Source organism: Bos indicus, chromosome 1 (genome assembly GCF_029378745.1).
Source record: "Bos indicus isolate NIAB-ARS_2022 breed Sahiwal x Tharparkar chromosome 1, NIAB-ARS_B.indTharparkar_mat_pri_1.0, whole genome shotgun sequence".
Taxonomy (NCBI): Eukaryota; Metazoa; Chordata; class Mammalia; order Artiodactyla; family Bovidae; genus Bos; species Bos indicus.
In genome coordinates this window covers 84,364,451-84,383,412 of record NC_091760.1, presented here as the reverse complement: position 1 = coordinate 84,383,412, position 18,962 = coordinate 84,364,451, and the positions used below count along the sequence as shown (strand labels likewise).

General features: G+C 41.6%; 2 protein-coding genes across 9 annotated transcripts in view; one reads left to right on the top strand and one right to left on the bottom strand.

Annotated features, from left to right (window-relative positions):
- The window catches only part of MCF2L2 (MCF.2 cell line derived transforming sequence-like 2), a 267,660-nt gene that overhangs the window by 148,694 nt on the left and 100,004 nt on the right, over window positions 1-18,962 (bottom strand). For all 4 annotated transcript variants that reach the window (XR_011567109.1, XM_070791175.1, XM_070791183.1 and 1 more), the window contains 4 exons: window positions 12,496-12,620; window positions 11,797-11,911; window positions 11,080-11,199; window positions 781-972 (listed from right to left, as the gene is read on the bottom strand). Coding sequence is in view for 3 of the 4 variants with exons in the window: in XM_070791175.1 (XP_070647276.1) it covers window positions 781-972; window positions 11,080-11,199; window positions 11,797-11,911; window positions 12,496-12,620 (552 nt within the window). In the remaining variant the exon portion in view is untranslated. The remainder of the gene's footprint in view (window positions 1-780; window positions 973-11,079; window positions 11,200-11,796; window positions 11,912-12,495; window positions 12,621-18,962) is intronic.
- The window catches only part of B3GNT5 (UDP-GlcNAc:betaGal beta-1,3-N-acetylglucosaminyltransferase 5), a 114,890-nt gene that overhangs the window by 56,203 nt on the left and 39,725 nt on the right, over window positions 1-18,962 (top strand). For 2 of the 5 annotated variants that reach the window (XR_011567130.1, XR_011567119.1), the window contains exons 2-3: window positions 14,095-14,224; window positions 18,187-18,340. The gene's annotated coding sequence lies outside the window, so the exon portion shown is untranslated. Of the gene's footprint in view, window positions 1-14,094; window positions 14,225-17,372; window positions 17,537-18,186; window positions 18,341-18,962 lie in introns of all 5 variants that reach the window. The other 3 variants (XR_011567120.1, XR_011567122.1, XR_011567126.1) reach the window with 3 other exon arrangements.

The following is an 18,962-nucleotide window of genomic DNA, read 5'->3' as shown; positions in this document are numbered from 1 at the left end:
ACCCGAAATCTGCAATCCCCTATTTATCCCATGTGTGGTCTTGGGCAACCTTTTATTCCAAGGTTCCTCAGTGTTGTCTAGGTACCACCTGCACCAAATCACCTGGACACTTGATGAAAATACTGATTTCTGGGCATCATCCCAGACTTACTGAATCAGAGTCTTCAGAGTGGTCCATCAGGAAATCTGCAATTATAGAACGCTCACCTTATGTACTAAATGCTGTGACTCATCGACCCATTCAACTATGTTGAATATCAATTTCTATCTCTTAAATGAGGCCATTATTGTCTTCCTCACAGGTTATATTAAGGATTAAATAGATGATGCAACTATGCTCCTGGTAGAAACACAGTAGGTGTTCAATATATGGTAGGAATGTATAATGGTCATTATTACTTAGGCTTCTTCAAAAGGATTCACAATCTGATGCCTTTAATGAGGAGAAGCACTTTGCAACTATAGTGCTTGGTTCTCTGTACACTTGATGGGGCATCAAGAAGGGCTGGGTCAGGTCAAAACACACTTTAAGTCTGAGTCCACACAGAAGATGTGGACTTTTTTTCATTCAAATGAGATGTGGTGGATGGCTAGGATATTTTTCACCTTCAATACTCCTAAAACTTCAGATTGGTACAGTTTTTAATGCCTCTTGAGTGCTGTTCCACATGAAGCACTTCATCCTCTCAACAATAATGAAGGGTAGGGAGGGCAAATATGACTAAGACTTCTTCACAGGACATTTTGCACACATTATGGTCATGGCTTAGTTTTGCTCACCTTGTCCAACCTTCTGTGCAACTCCAAGGACTTTTCTAAAATGTCATGTTTCTTTTTGTTTTCATTGATGAAGTCATCACAAAGGTGCCTGAGCTCCGCACACCTGGGTCTGATGGAGTCCACTGCATAATGGTGGCTTTGGATAAGCTGGTCCCCAATTACTGCAAGCAGCTGGGCCTTTTCCAAGGACTCCTGAAAAGTGAACATCCACAGCCAAGCATCAGAAACTGAGTCATGGCGTGGCCAGGATTTTCCTGGCACTGAATGCTTCAAATCTGGTGGGAGGCTAGAGAAATGGTGATAAGGTTTTAGGCTGAGAGCATGGGAAAGCGCTGGGGTGGTTCAAGGTCCCCAGGAGGCTTAGCCTAGTCCAAGGTCATCTGCACTCTGAAGAAAAGCAAGTCATTCATTCAGATATTTGTTGAGTTCTGGGTTAGGCACTGAGGATAAAGCATTAACAAGATAGGATTTTTCAGTTCAATGGAGAACTCAGATACTAAATGAATTATACAAATAATTAACTTATTACAACTGTGATAAATTCTAGGGCAGAAGAGCATGAAGTGTTACACTGGACAGAATTGGAGACTGAAAAAAGAGATAGACATGTGGAAAGAGGAGAGTGAGTTGAGGTTGAGAAAATGGTAAAGATCTGGTTTGGGCAATCCTATGGAGAGATCATGAGACTTAAGAAATATGTTTGTCTAAGCTGTTTCCTGCAGCCCACAAGGTCCCTGTCTGCTCTCAACTCATCAACTCAGCAACCCCATCTCCTACCTCTTTCTGCACAGTTTATTTTGTTCTAACCACATGTTCCATGTTTTCCTGTTTTTAATTCATTTATCATATATTATTGAGTACCTGCCATGTACCAAGCACTGTCCAGATGCTGGGGGTTTGGTGGTAAACAAACCAGGCAAAAATCCCTCCCCTCACGAAGCTTACATTTTAGTAGGAGATGCAGGCAATAAACAAATATGTAGATGATATAGTATCTTAGTGAGTGATGAGTGCTATGGAGAAAAAGTAAACAGGGAGAGGAGGGCAAGGAGTGCTGGTAGAGGAGTTGCTATTTTAAAGAGGGTGGTGAGAGAAGGGCTCACTGGGAAGGTGCTAGCCGTGCTGTGCAGAAAAGTTAGCACAGCAGCCTGAGACTGTTGTCCTTAGAAAGGTCTGTTTGCAAGGCTGGTCCTTGGCTGGCACCTGGGAAAGTCAGGAGGGTTCCTATCATCCTTAATTAGAACGACTCAAGGGACTTCCCTGGTGGTATAGTGGATAAGAATCTGCCTGCCAGTGCAGGGGTTATGGGTTCAATCCCTGGTCTGAGAAGATTCCATATGCCATGGAGCAACCAAGCCCAGGAGACACAACTACTGAGCCCGCATGCCTGGAGCCTGTGCTCCACGAGAGAAGCCACTTCTATGAGAAGCCTGTGCACTGCAATGAAGACCCAGAGCAACCCCCCCAAAATTTTTTTTTAAAAAGAATGACTCATGATACCTAAACAGTTTGCGCAAAGAGTATGCTTTATGTTGAAGACCTGCTTTCTTTTGAGAGTCTGGAATTCTGGTTTATGCCGGGCCGAGGCCACCAACATGACACAAGAGCCAAAACCTAAAGTGAGGGACAACCATGCAGCACTTGGCAGAAAGATGGGAGCATGTTTGACATGTTCAGGCAGCAGGAGGAAGCCACTGGGGCTGTAGCAGAGAAAGCAGGGAGGAAAGGAGGAGACATGATCAGAGAGGAAAGAAGAGGGTCTGACCAGGGAGGGCCTTGCTGCCACTGTGGGTGCTTTGTCTTTTACTCATTATGACATGGGGTGTGCAGAAGGGTTTTGAGGAGAGGATCTCATTCATATTTTTGAAAGGATTGCTTCAGCTGTGGTGTCAAAAATGGCAGAGAATAGGGAAAGCAAGGAGACCAGTTACGGAGTGACTGCAGTAATCCAGGTGAGCAACCAAACTAGCTGCTATCTCGGCACTCTTCCCTGGGATGTTCCTCCCAGGGAAGGAACAGGTTGGCTCTTAGCCAACCTCCCAGGCCCTCTCCCTCACTCTGTTTTCATTTTTTAAAACCACTTACCTCTATCTGAAAGTATTTTCTTTTTTTACTTTAATATATGATTCCTTCTTCTTCCACTCTTGCCCACCATTACATAAGCTCCATGAGATCGCTTAGCAGGCATTTCATAAATACTTGATCAATAAGATAAAAGAACAAATGAACCAATGAACTAGGGGATGCAGTGATCTGCTTGGCTGGAATTGTGTTAACGACACTGACCTGAGTCAAGACAGAGGACTGCCATGTCCTCAAAGGCCTCAGGACAGAAGGCCCACTCACACCCTCACCGACCATGTTGAGCATCCAAGCTAGCACATTTGCCCTGGTTTAGCTTTTCATAGTAACACAAGGAATCATGATGACCCCAGACGATGACAACGTGACACTCTCTTAATTTACAGTGGTTTATGATTTCAACAAGTTTAAAGCCCCTGCTTCCCACCCAGTCAATCATTCACCAAGTCCCACAGAACATACCTCCTTCTTAATACCTCTGGAACTCTGAGCCCTTCCCTACCACCTCCTTGTCACTGTGTGTTCAGACCTTGGTGCTTTCTGACTGGGACCGCTGGTCTTCTTGATTTCCTTTAAACTGTCCTTCAAGTCATCCTCCACACTGCTGATGAAGCAGCAACTCCATCATGATGTCTACTCATGTCTATATCACTTCAGAGCCTCAGATCCTTTCTTGACCCCCTGCCGTCTTCAGGAGGAAGTTCAAACTCCTGAGAAACGCACAAAAGGTCTTTCACTACCTGGCTCACATCTGTGCCTCCTCCTCATTCACTCTGTCACCCTGTCCTCTCCTGTAACTGGACTAATGACTCCTTTGTAGCTCTCCAAACAGTCAGATGACTTTGAGCATCCATACTTTCTCTACTCATGCTCTCTGCCTAGAAAGCCCCATCCTTCCCTCATCCACCCTTCCCTTACCTCCTCACCCCTCCACCCCTCCCCATGTACCCACACTTCTCTGGAACTAACTCCAAACCACCCTTCAGAGTTCATCTACTTCAGGAAACTTTCTCTGACTCCACCATTTTATTTTGATGCCCCTCCTCTGAGCTCCCATAACACTCTATGCCTTTTTCAACCAAAACATGAATTTAACTGTGTTGTGATCAGCTATCTACTGCCCGCATTATCCCACAGACACTTGTTGGCATGCACCAGCTCTTTTTCAGCTGCTCTTTAAGAGTACACAGCACATATTAGGTACTTAAGAACAAATGAATGTTGTTTTGGGATAATGATATGGGAATAAAATGATATAAATCAAGCAGGGTTATAAATAGCAAGAAGAGATAAGAAAGCCTTCCTCAGTGATCAATGCAAAGAAATAGAGGAAAACAACAGAATGGGAAAGACTAGAGATCTCTTCAATAAAATTAGAGATACCAAGGGAACGTTTCATGCAAAGATGGGCTCGATAAAGGACAGAAATGGTATGGACCTAACAGAAGCAGAAGATATTAAGAAGAGATGGCAAGAATACACAGAAGAACTGTACAAAAAAGATCTTCATGACCCAGATAATCACGATTGTGTGATCACTGACCTAGAGCCAGATATCCTGGAATGTGAAGTCAAGTGGGCCTTAGAAAACATCACTACGAACAAAGCTAGTGGAGGTGATGGAATTCCAGTAGAGCTCTTTCAAATCCTGAAAGATGATGCTGTGAAAGTGCTGCACTCAATATGCCAGCAAATTTGGAAAACTCAGCAGTGGCCACAGGACTGGAAAAGGTCAGTTTTCATTCCAATCCCAAAGAAAGGCAATGCCAAAGAATGCTCAAAGTACCACACAATTGCACTCATCTCACACGCTAGTAAAGTAATGCTCAAAATTCTCCAAGCCAGGCTTCAGCAATATGTGAACCGTGAACTTCCTGATGTTCAAACTGGTTTTAGAAAAGGCAGAGGAACCAGAGATCAAATTGCCAACATCTGCTGGATCATGGAAAAAGCAAGAGAGTTCCAGAAAAGCATCTATTTCTACTTTATTGACTATGCCAAAGCCTTTGACTGTGTGGATCACAATAAACTGTGGAAAATTCTGAAAGAGATGGGAATACCAGACCACCTGACCTGCCTCTTGAGAAACCTGTATGCAGGTCAGGAAGCAACAGTTAGAACTGGACACGGAACAACAGACTGGTTCCAAATAGGAAAAGGAGTACGTCAAGGCTGTATATTGTCACCCTGCTTATTTAACTTCTATGCAGAGTACATCATGAGAAACACTGGACTGGAAGAAGCACAAGCTGGAATCAAGATTGCCGGGAGAAATATCAATAACCTCAGATATGCAGATGACACCACCCTTATGGCAGAAAGTGAAGAGGAACGAAAAAGCCTCTTGATGAAAGTGAAAGTGGAGAGTGAAAAAGTTGGCTTAAAGCTCAACATTCAGAAAACAAAGATCATGGCATCTGGTCCCATCACTTCATGGCAAATAGATGGGGAAATAGTGGAAACAGTGTCAGACTTTATTGTTTGGGGCTCCAAAATCACTGCAGATGGTGACTGCAGCCATGAAATTAAGACACTTACTCCTTGGAAGGAAAGTTATGACCAACCTAGATAGCATATTCAAAAGCAGAGACATTACTTTGCCAACAAAGGTCCATCTAGTCAAGGCTATGGTTTTTCCAGTAGTCATGTATGGATGTGAGAGTTGGACTGTGAAGAAGGCTGAGCACCAAAGAATTGATGCTTTTGAACTGTGGTGTTGGAGAAGACTCTTGAGAGTCCCTTGGACTGCAAGGAGATCTAACCAGTCCATTCTGAAGGAGATCAGCCCTGGGATTTCTTTGGAAGGAATAATGCTAAAGCTGAAACTCCAGTACTTTGGCCACCTCTTGAGAAGAGTTGACTCATTGGAAAAGACTCTGATGCTGGGAGGGTTTGGGGGCAGGAGGAGAAGGGGACAACAGAGGATGAGATGGCTGAATGGCATCACTGACTCGATGGACATGAGTCTGAGTGACCTCCGGGAGTTGGTGATGGACAGGGAAGCCTGGCGTGCTGCGATTCATGGGGTCGCAAAGAGTCGGACACGACTAAGTGACTGAACTGAACTAGGGACAAATACCCAGTGCACTTATTCAAAACAGCAAAGGCCCAGATAGAGGCATTGGTCACCATCACTCAAAGAAGGTTACAATGCTAATTCCTTGGACTGTTTTGTTCACTCCTGTGTCCAGAACTCAGAGCAGTGTGGCATGGTAGGAAATCAATAAATATTTGCAGGATGAATATAAGAAGTAGAACTGCTTAGCCACTGAACATTGAACCTAGGAAACATTCTGCAGCCCAGAATTTACCCCACTACCTCTGTGATATCAACAAAAACATTCACCGAGAGCTTACCATATGCTAAGTACTGTTCTGAATGTTTACATTAACAATTCCTTTAACTCTTCACAATAAACCTTTAATGTAGAGGGGTGTTTTACAAAAGAGGAGTGGAGACACAATGGCCCAAGGTGACCCGGGTAGGAAAGAGAAGAGCCAGGCTTCAAATTCAAGCAATCTGGCTCCAGAATCTAGCTGCCGCCAACACATACAGAGAAAAATGGCTATGCTTGTCCTGCCCGAGCTCAGAGACCTCATTTGGTTGACTGAATCTGTCTGACTTTAGCCAAATATAGAAACAGGAAAACTTGGTCAGGAAATCTCTGTTGACTTTTTTCTAAGTCCAGCACCTAATTTATTAAGAATAGTGCAAGTTTTCTGGGCCCAGGGAACTTTACCAATGGATGCTCCCCGGGCATCCTGTGGTGGTCACAGCTGCCCTGGATTTGGCGTGCTGCATCACACCTTCAGAACTGTTCTTAAAATGCTTGCAATGTTGGAGGAAAGATGTGAGTAATAAGTCCAAATAGATTTGGGGAAGAGATCCATAAATACAACACATAAGTCAATACCAGATGGCTGGAAAATTACTGAAATGAATGGATATTAATAGCTTCTAAGCTCTGACCACCTACTATGTTCCAGGCACTCACTAAGTCCTTACTATACATCAGGTTCATTCATCGTCCCAGGGACTCTTGTAGGAATCATTATTATCTATTTTATAGATGAGAGGATACATTCAGAAAGGCTAAGAGACTTGACTAGTGTCACACAGTTGGTAGTTGTTAGAGCCAAGATTTGAATCCAGTTCCATCTGACTCCAAAGCCTGTGTCTTACCACCTTCCAGTCCACATGGTCTCCCCACACGTGCTAGAATAATGGCTGTACAGCTATGACTATCAAATCCTTTAGTTGCCTGCAAAGAGCTTTACTGAAAAACCTCCAAATTGCAGCTTGTTTTTCAGTCTATACAGCTTCTGCTCAAGGTAATCAGGGAACAAAACCTCCAAAGCACAAAAAGAAATAATAAGAAAGAAATAGTTGAAATCAGTGCTCTGATCATAAGTCTACCTGGCATCTTTCAGATGCTGAAAATTTCAGAAGGCTGGATAGTCAAGTTGCAGCTTGTAATTCAGAGCCTTTATTGTAATAACAAGTTATCATACCCCCCACCCGCCAAAGACTCTACTGCTATAATGGAAGATGGGCATATCTACTGTAGAAGAAAATGGTGAAGAAGGGGTGATGCTGCCATATCAGGGAACCCAGAACAGACCCACAGATAGTAACAGCAGAGGAGTGGAGTGCATGCATGGGGAAATGAGCCAGGTGAAACAAGAAAGGCAGAAAGTTAATGGTTGTTGGAACTGAGTTGTAGACACATGGGAGTCCCTTGTACTAGTCAACGTACTTTTTTGTGTACTTGAAAATTTCCACTACAAAAAAAAGTCATGTAGCCCTTCCAGCTACATTATATCTCTAGGTTAATGATCTGGGTTCCATGCCTTCTTGGACATAGTAGGGTAACTTCTGGGCCCTAGCCCTGGAGGGAGATGTCAAGGCTGAAAAAGTGTTGGGTCTCACTGTTTTGTCTGGATCCATTCCTTGCTGGCCCATTACCAATGGCCTGAGCATGCCTCACAGTCAAAACACTATAGGAAATTCTGCTTTTAAAGAAGTGAGGGGGGACTGAAACCATCTCTTCTAAGAATGAGAGCTGAGCACCCAAAAGACAATTAAACCCTCAAACCAGAACAGGGTAAAAGAGCAGGTTCAATTAGTATGCAAGAGGATCTGGTTAGAGTTGACTCAGAGGTAACCTGTGAGGATGATACCACTACACAGAATAAGGAACCTGGCAACAACCCAGAAATCAGTGTGTGGTTATGCTGCAAAAGAAGCTAAGAACGTGCTGAGAAAAGACAAACCTCAAGCATATTTTAGTAGATTCTATCCAAACATCACCTCTTTCCTTTAACAATTTACAGGACAAAGAGATTAGCCAAGCCCATATCACTTGAAGAAACAATCCACTTAGAAATCTGAGTGAAGGTATGTTTAAAAAGTCCTGATTATTAGATGGCTTTGTTTGGATCACTCAAAGGCAAATGGAAAGGTCTACTGCATCCTTTAGAAAACAAGTAAAAAACCAGGGTAAACAAGGCACAGAATGGGTAAAACCAGTGTGGACTCTGTGGGTCATCTGCAGTGGGTGAGTCCAGCTGGTTCAGGAACATTGCCCAAGAAAGCTGTCCTGTGACCACAAGTTTGACCCCTACCCACAGTCAGCGATTTTTAAAGTATGTACCAAAGATCACAAGTCTAAGGAGGTGGGCAGAAGAGAGAATGTGAATGCAGTCATGCAGATCCACCCTCAGTACTTAAAACACAACCCAGAGCACTGTCCAACAGCTTTCTATCCCACCGAGAATAAAATCTAATCCTCACCACCAGTGCTCCCATCTGTTCTTTCCTAGCTCACCACAGTCCAGCCACACTACTGGGACTCTGAACCTCATTTCCACCTCAAGACCTTTGTCCTTGCAGCTTCTCTGCCTTGACTGCTATTCCCTAAATCTTTGCAATGGCTATCCAGATCTCAAAGGTCTGAGAGGCCTTTCCTAACTACTAAAGTAGTATCCCCCACTCACTTTCTCTTATGTCCTGTAATTTTCTCCATCTCATTTGTCACTATCTGATGTTGATTTATCTGATTACTGTCACTTGTCTGTCTCTCCCCAGTAGAACGCAACTTGTGTGAAAATAGGGTCTTGACTGATCAGTCCTGGGTGTTCCATTGGAAGGACTGATGTTGAAACTGAAACTCCAACACTTTGGCAACCTGATGCGAAGAGCTGACTCATTTGAAAAGACCCTGATGCTGGGAAAGATTGAGGGCAGGAGGAGAAGGGGATGACAGAGGATGAGATGGTTGAATGGCATCACCAACTCAATGAACATGGGTTTGGGTAGACTCCAGCAGTTGGTGATGGACAGGGAGGCCTGGCGTGCTATGGTTCATAGGGTCACGAAGAGTCAGACACAACTGAGCGACTGAACTGAAACTGAACTGAACTGTCTGGTTCACCACTTATAGCCACAGAATCTAAGACAAGGAATACCTGGTGATGAATGAATACCTTCCTATCAGGTCAGCAGCTACCTTTGTGTATGTATTTATATATAAAACAATATTTTTCAAACCAAAAATGAAGGTACTGGGATTGATGAGGCATATTTTCCCTAAAATATGAATGTACATAAATGAAAATATATAGTATCCACATTTAATAAGGAGTTCACTTGAAAAAAACTAAAATTACATAAAATTGAGACTCTGAGACTGAGTATCTCGGAGACTCTGAGACACAGATATCACATACACAAAATTCAGCTTTTTTTCACTGTTTAATCAACATTTCTCATAACTCATGCCTTCAGAACTAAAGCAGTTAGCTGTCAACGATCATGAATAACAGGGTGCTCACAAGGGAAAGGGGGGACTGCTGAGTGAGAGTCTGCGTGCACAGGTGGGCCTGCGTGCTCATGCACTGCAAAAGTACTTTCAGCTCAGAACTCACAACTGATAGCTCTTAAAGCCAGACTGGCCTTGGCTTACATTTGTTACCATTTTTTTTAGGGAATTTCCTCACTGGCTCAGCGGTAAAGAATCTGCCCACCAACGTAGGAGATACAGGTTCAATCCCTGGGTCAGGAAGATCCCCTGGAGGAGGAAATGGCACCTACTCCAGTATTCTTGCCTGGAAAATTCCACGGACAGAGGAGCCTGGCGGGCTACAGTCCATGGGGTTACAAAGAGTCGGAAACGACTTAGCAACCAAACAACAACAAAAAATGTCTCTAACAATAATGTGAATGTCAAACGCTTAACTTTAATGTGCATGTCAAACACCTGGAGATCTTATTAAAATGCAGATGTTGATTCTGAGGCGGGGCCTGAGATTTCCCCATATTTCTAATAAGTTCTCACTGAGGTTATATCTATGCTGCTGGCCAGAGGATCACACTTTGAGAAGCAAACCTCTAGTACCATGAAATTACCATCTACCATAATCTAGAGGAAGGACGCCTCCAGATTAGCTCAGAATGGAAATGGCAACTATAGAAGACTTAGTTTCCAAGAGACAAAAAAGGGGCCCTAATTAAAGAAAAGCAGAGAGGAACTTCTCTGGTAAGAACTGACTGGTCTTTCTTAATTTGTAACAAGCCAAATCTGTAAAGATTGAAGATAGACCTACTCCTAAGTGTTGATCTGTGTACAGATCGTGGGAAACTGTTTAACTTGGTTATGAGAACTTTAGGCATATATTCCTTTACAAGTCTGATATTTACAACTCTTTGAGCATGAGAAATGAGAAAGCTTTACCAACTCTGTAGCAACAGAACTGATGTGGACCAATTTCCCCTTTTTCACCACCTTGCTTATTTATAAAACTAGTTTTGTTTCTGATTTCTCCTTTTAAAGTTTCCCCTCCTTACCACCAAGCCCACGTCCACATCCGGCCCAGTGGGTAACACACCCAATGTGACCTTACTTCCTGCTATTCCTCCTTAGCCTTGTCACTGAATAAATGGGCAGGGCCACCTGGAACTCTCACCCCACCTAAGCCTCCACCCTAAACTGGGTGCTCTGGCAGCCTTAACAGAACTTGTACTGCCTGCATTATTCCTCATAGTTGTTAATGTGCATAATTCCCTGGGGACCTGAGGGTGGGCGTGGAGTCACTAAAAAGTATTTGGGCAATCCTATGTCTTTTGGCAACCTTCTCACAATTAATGAGTGGCCATGATCTGTCACTATCCACAGGGACCTTCTTCCCAGTCCACAAAAATGGAACAAACAAACAAACCTGGCCTTCTCCTTCCAGTTTTTTGTGTTCCTTAAGAAGTTGTTCCACATGCATCACACTGTCTCCGATGTCAGAAAACTCTGCTTGCTCCGCCAACAAGTTATCCAGGGCTAGCTTAACCTACAAGACATATTAGAAAGCCCAGAAATAAGCCAATGGACATCTCATCTGCAGGTATAGGCTTGTCATACTCTAGACAACTTGAAAATCCAAAAACGATTCAGGATATGTGTATATCTATATAGACTTTTTTTTAAACAGCTTATCAGCTTTCAGATTAAACTGGAGGTACTGAAATGCCTTAATAAATACCTCATAAATGTGATGAATGACTGAAGAATAAATTCAAAATGCAAATAATAATGTTAAAAGCATATCATCTAATCCCCAATTAAAGTAAATGAATTATGTAAAAAAAAAAAAACACCTCGGGGTGCTGAGACAATGTGTAGATGGAATATTGAAGCTACACTGAATCAAAAAGGAAGGTAAACCATCACTGAAATACCATGTGGGAAAATAGGATTCTGGTACATTGCTACCCCCACCTAAAAAGGTGAGAGAGGAATTAAAAATATATAGAAGGGACTGGATTAGGAGAAGATGCAGAGCCTGATACCCAGAGTTCAAGGGGGAAGAGAGAACCAGAAATCACTGAACTGTGCACTCCCCTAACAGAACCATAAAAGGAAGTTTTATTAAAGAAGAAAATAACACCTCACAAAAACTGTGTTCAAAGTGCTGTAGTTGTAGGTATTGATTAAGCTTCAGGTGATGCTCAGACCAGAACTGAATAAAGGCTTTTTGTGTTTCATCCAACTGAACTAATAACCTGTCAAGAAAGAACAAGAAAGGACATGTGATTAGTGTGCATTTCCACAGGCTCATGCAGATAACACCCATGTTTTGAGTCAGGGTTACTACTTGTGATGATCTCCTTACTTTGAAGTCTGTGTCACTTATGACTTTCTCATGGTTCAGCTGGTTCCCCATTTTTCAATCAGGATACCCTCAGTACTAGGCAGAAACCTCAGATGCAGCTGCCATGCTTTAAAATGTGCCCCAGGTAGCCTTACCTTTCTGCCTATTTCTTTCCACCTAAGAAGACAGGTGTGCAAACACAGCACCTAACCAAACAGTTTTTTGGCAATGAAGGCTCAGTAAATACTACCATATTCCTTGACATCCTGGGATGAAAGTAGATCATAGGAGGAGGGAATGGCTTTCTCATAAAAAGATCTCTGTAGATGGATGCCAGAAGGACACTATGGTTTTTCCTTTGTTGTCTCAAATATTCTTCTTCCTTGATCCCACCAAGACCCATCGGCAGCTGTTCCAATCTGTTCTTGGTTGTTTCACATCATCTGGTTCTATGTATTCTCTCCAGAAAAATCAGATACCACCCTTCTCACTCACCTTTCCATGGTAGCTACATTCTCAACTTCATGGAGACTGAGTTTGCTGGTGGGACTTTTGGTTGCCGGTTCTTGCATGCATGACAGCAATGTGGCCCCTTGCTTTCCAAGTAATTTCAGCTCATCCTAGAGAAAGGAAAATACAGTCTGTCTTAGAAGAAATTAAAAGCAAATTTTAGGTAGACTTCAGATGAGTGCAGTGGTGCATGTGTGCATGCTAAGTTGCCACAGTCTGACTCTTTGTGACTCTATGAACTATAGCCCACCAGGATCCTCTGTCCCTGGGATTCTCCAGGCAAAATAATGGAGTGGGGTGCCATTGCCTCCTCCAGGGGATCTTCCCAATCCAGGGATCGAACCTGAGTCGCTTATGTCTCCTGCATTGGCAGTTGGGTTCTTTACCACTAGCACCACCTGGGAAATCTGAGTACAATGGTAAGTATATTTTTATTATATTATTATATTTAGCAAATTAAGTGCTAAGTAGAAGTCAACCTATAGCTTTTTAAATAGATTAACTTCATCCTAATAGATAATACAAACACATGATACAAAATTCAAAATATACAAAACAGTACATATTGAAAAGGGGCTTACGAGGTGGTGCTAATGGTAGAGAACCTGCCTGCCAATGCAGGAGACATAAGATGCATGTTCGATCCCTGGGTCGGGAAGATCCCCTGGAGGAGGGCATGACAACCTACTCCAGTATTCATGCCTGGAGAATCCCATGGACAGAGGAGCCTGGTGGGCTACAGTCCATGGCGTCACAAGAGTCAGATGTGACTAAAGTGACTTAGCATGCACACATGCACATATTGAAAAACCAAGTGTTATGTCCACAGCCCATCCACATTCCCACTCCAAAAGCAACAACTCTTAAATTTTGTGCATATCTCAGGTTACTATAAATTTAAAATAATTAGTTAATAAAATCTGTTTTTTAATCCAAAATAGTGGCCAGAAATAAGAAAATGGCAGATATCGAATGTTAAGTGATGGAAGATGCCATACAGGTTACCATGGTCTCATCAATAAACACCTGCCAGTCCTGACCCTACCCCAAAGTGTGGCCTTGTTCAACTATCAAAGTACAGAGGAGATGAGCAGCAATTTCAGTTTGACATGGGAAGATTCATATTTCCAAGGCAATTCTATTCTCTCTTTTTACATGGGGACTTAGGGCATTGCAACTGGGGAAGATGTCAGGTTATCTCCTTCCAAATCCAGTGGCTCTAGTCCTCTACTTGCATAGTGCACGCGATCTCTCAATGCCGTGATCATTACATATAAGGTAGGCCAAAAAGGATGGAGTCTGGCCTAGAATTTTGCAGCTGTGAGTTTGGGGTTTCATTCCTGGATCACTCAAGATGCTGGTTTGGTATGCCCTAAAGGTAAGAACAGGCCCATAATTACCAAGCAATCTCCTTGATGCACACAAACACAAAATCTCTTCCTGCAGGCTAGCCACCACCAACCTCACTGATGCAGAGCACATTCATTCCCCGTGGAAGGGTTTTATACTCTCCACTCCAGTCACACAGAAATTCAGGCCCTCTCAACCTTATACCTTTGCTCCTTGTCCCCCATCTCACCTCAGGATTCATCCTTGGGAAGGCCTCCACTACCTACACACAGCCTCAAACTTGTCCTAAGATCTGGGCTGATGACAGATTTGACTCCTCTGATCAAAATTCTCTGGACAGACCCTGTGGCTCTGTCCTCTCCAGGTAATGCCCCAAGTCTGCCACCTGGCTGGTATTCCTGCCTGGGAACTGGTCATAACCCTTCTTTTCCACTCTCAGGTATCAGCCCTCATTTCTTATCTCATCAGTGCTCATTAAATATTTATAGGTTGGATGAATTAAAAATAGTCTAAAGAAATAAGGTTGCAGATGGATTAAAAACAAGATATGATGAGGGGAGAAAAAAGCAGTCATTAGTAAATGCTCTTAGCTTTTCCCTTCTCCTTCTCGCTATACAAAAGCTTCAATAGGGTTACCCAAATCTGCCATAAACATGGAGAGAAAGACTGAGGAACCATGGTTCTTGGACAGCATAAAGGTAAGTTGCCCAACCCCAAAATGCAGTTCACAGTGGTGACAACTCAAAATATTTAATACCTATATGGAGCAGACCACTGACAAATCAGCACAGAAGTCACATACAACCTGATGATTGATGATTGTTGCCCTAGTCATTTATTTCATTAGGATTTTCTAACTCTGTTATTTGTTTACATTTATTAGCTGTTTCCTGGAAAAAAAAAAGAGAGAGAGACTTTTCATGTTTCAAACTTTAAAATTTTGAAATGAAAACAGACTTACAAAGAACTCCCATATACTTTTTCATCCCTATTCACCAACTGTTCATGTTTTGTCACATTTGCTTTCTCTCTCCTTCCCTCTATTCCTTCTTTTCTCCCTGCCCCATAAATTGTTTCTGAACCATCTAAAGTCATTCACCGATATCGTGCACCTTTTGCCCTAAGAGCATGACTCTTAAATACCCACAATAGTAAAAAAATATAAATGTTTAACACTGATACAATATCTAATATGCAAATTTCATATGCAGATTTCTCCTGTTGTCCCAGTAACATCCCTTATAAAATTCCTTTTTCTATAATCCAGGGTCCAATCTAGACTTGAACACTGTATTTAATTGTCATATCTCTTTAGTCTTTAATTAGGACCAGTTCTTTGGCCTTTTATTCTTTTAATCACTCACATTTTAAAAGAGTATAGGCCACTAGATAAGTTTTCTATTATTTGGGGGGTTATTATTACATACTCAAATTTTTTAATATTTTTGGTATGTTAGTCAGTTGTAGTCATTATTGTTTTTGATGGTTAAAGTGTCCAACTTTGGCCATTGTGAGCCCCTCTTTGAGCTGGTTCTCCCTTTTTGATTGAGACTTGATTAATCTTTGGGACCTTTCTAGGTTTTTGGCAAAACAAAATATTCCAGGTCCTTCTTGTATTTTCCTTTCTTGTCTTTTATATTTTCCTATTTCTCCAAGGAGTCTTGCTTTCTCTTGATAGAAAGTGATATTTATAAATCAAGATCTGAGTGCTAGCTGGCATATGCATTGTTACTAGGGTGTCTTTGCTTCCAGGTCCTTTTGAGTGAACAAAGCCAGGAAACATGTTTTCAAAAACCATCAGATTATATAGATATTTTAAATTCCAAATAAAATTAATATTATTATTGGGATTTCCTACAAAGAAAATAGAGTCAAATTTACAATGCCAGCACAGTTGTCCCTTGTTATCCACAGGGGATTGGTTCCAGGACCCACCTCAGATACCAAAATCTGCAGATGCTCAAGTCCCTTATATAAAATGATACAGTATTTGCATATAACATACAGACATCTTCCTGCATATTTTAAGTCATCTCTAGATTACTTACCTAATACAATGTAAATGCTATGTAAGTCATTTCCAGGTACAAGGCAATTGCCATTTTTTGCTTTTAGAAATTTTCTGGAATTTTTTAAAGTATTTTCAAACCACAGTAGTTTGAATCCTTGGATTAAGAATCATGAATACAGCAGTCAGACTGCATAGCGATCCTAGTAGGTATAGCATTGCAATTATAATTTTCATTTCTCTACTGACTAATGATATTGCAGATGTCTTCACGTGCTTTGTACTCAGTCGCTCAGTTGTGTCTGACTTATTGTGATTCCATGGACTGTGGTCCACCAGGCTCCTTAGTCTGCAGGATTTCCCAGGCAAGAATACTGGAGTGGGTTGCCACTTCCTTCTCCAGGGCATCTTCCCTATCCAGGGATTGAATCTGTGTCTCCTGCATCTCCTGCACCAGCGGGCAGATTCTTAACCACTGAGCCACCTGGGAATTAATGTCATTTATATTCCTTCTTTTTTTTTTTTTTCATTTCCAACATTTTTTTTTTTTCTCTTTTTTTTTTCTTCCAATTTTATTTTATTTTTAAACTTTACATAATTGTATATTCCTTCTTCCTTCTTTGGATATGTGTGTGTTAAATAACTTTAGTTGTGTTTGACTCTTTGCAACCCATGTCTATTCAAATCCTTTGCCCATTTTTATTTTTTAATTTTTACTTATTTTTTGTTTGGCATTGCTGTGGCTTGTGGGATCTTAGTTCCCAGATCAGGGATTGAACCCAGGCCCTCAGCAGTGACAGCAAGGAGTCCTAACTACCTTTGCTTGTTTTAAAATTGAGTTGGAGAAGGCAATGGCACCCCACTCCAGTACTCTTGCCTGGAAAATCCCATGGAGGAGGAACCTGGTAGGCTGCAGTCCATGGGGTTGCTAAGAGTTGGACACGACTGAGCGACTTCACTTTCACTTTCACACATTGGAGAAGCAAATGGCAACCCACTTCAGTATTCTTGCCCGGAGAATCCCAGGGATGGCAGAGCCTGGTGCGCTGCTGTCTGTGGGGTCACACAGAGTGGGACACGACTGAAGCAACTTAGCAGCAGCAGCATTTGTCGTTTTATGGTTAAGTTGACCAGAATTGGTGTCATATCTACAAAACCATTGCTTAATCTAAAGTCATGAAGATTTACATCTGTATTTTCCTCCAAGTGTTTTATAGTTTTAGACTTTACATTTAGTTCTTTGATCAATTTTAAGAGAATCTTTATATATGGTGTGAGGCAAGCCTCAATTTCCCTTGCTTCGTGTAGATGGGAACTTGGTTCCCAGTTGTCCTACAGCCCAAGGATCTTTAGTTTTGTTCCCATGGAAAGAAAATATCCTTGGTCTTTTTTTTTTTTTTTTTTTTTACTGCTGGCATTCAGGCTGGAGGAGGAGCTCAGGGACTTGCTTCTGGGAACATCTATATATGTTTTGGGGAGTTTCAGTGAGTTTTCTCTTGTGCAGATAGGATCCTAGTGGCAGCACGTGAGTGTGGACATACTGCTTGTACACTGAGAGATGGCCTGTATTCTGTCAAGGCTGCCTTTCCTCAGAAAATGAGAGCTCTCCTTGGAGAAGGATCCAATTATCAGAGGAGTTTGGGGTCCCTGTGTGTACATGCTCTAAAGGTATGCTCCAACTGTTCATCCATGTGCAAGAAGTACCTGCAGGGACGGGATAAGTGTGCTGAGTTATGTGTGCTTGTCTTGATTTATGAGGACCTTAGTCTCCCCCAAAAGAAGACCAATGCTGAATGTGTGTACAGGACTCTCTCTTCCTTTCTCTTCCTCAGATGGTATAGCGAAGCGAAGTGAAGTGAAGTGAAAGTTGCTCAGTCGTGTCCGACTCTTTGTAACTCCATGGCTATACAGTCCATGAAATTCTCCAGGCCAGAATACTGGAGTGGGTAGCCTTTCCCTTCTCCAGGGGAGCTTCCCATCACAGGGATCGAACCCAGGTCTCCTGCATTGCAGAATTCTTTACCAGCTGAGCCACAAGGGAAGCCCATGGTATAGCGAAATCACAGAGAAAATAAAGTTTCAAGTCTTAATATGAAGCCCAAGTACCCACAATCTTATTGGACAGAAAATAGCACATATTGCTATTGGGAGCCTTTTTGATCATAAATATGAATTAAAAGCCAACGTGTGGCTCTGCCTTAAGGAAAGAATTTATGTTTCTTCTAGAGAAGAGCTCCTTTAAAGTGGTAAGTTTGCTTGAAAGTTTGATTTGTTTCTTCTGCTATGTATGTTCTGAGACTTTTTTTCTTTGTAACCAGATTGGTTTGACATAGGAGTGTGGTCAAGACAGAAGAGATTCTTTTGGTTGATAATTCTGAAGAATGTGGTAACAACTACACACAGAATCAGTGCACAGGCTGTAAAAGTTCTCAAGTTCAACAACTCTCCTACTTTCATTGGCTGATTGTAGAGGTAACTATGTACTTATGTGAATCTAAAATAAGGGCTCTCAAAGATCCCCTGGGGAGAGGAAATCAAGAAACCAAGTCTCTTAATGCTGTGTTGTTCAGACAAAAACTCTTCAGGATAGAAGGAAGCCATAAATCACACACTGTAACTCGTATAGATATTTAAATAGACTTAAAAGTTCACTGTTCTGAGAATCAGTCTTACACTATTTTTTCATTTGGAAAAGATGCTTTCTAAATGGAAAAAATATTCAATTAGTCATAGAAACTTTGGTTTAAAAAGTAGATAAAATACTCTAATCAAAATAAAATAAAATTATATATAAGTGATCATAAAACTGAGTTATTAGTAAAAGTTTAAACAGTGTTCTTTTTTTTGTAATATAAACCCTTTCTCTCTCATTTTTGGATCAGAAAGAGGAAAAATCTAAATCTAGTTTAATGATTTTAGAATTTTTGCTTCTAATTTATAAGATATGAAGCAAAGAAATCAAAGTTGTACCAGGTCAACAATTAGTAATCACAGAAGAAACACTATGTATTGTCTTTAAAAGAATATTAATATTACTTGGTCAAATAAAGACAGAATAATTTAAATTTAACCCAAATTCACTTAATACTCTTTT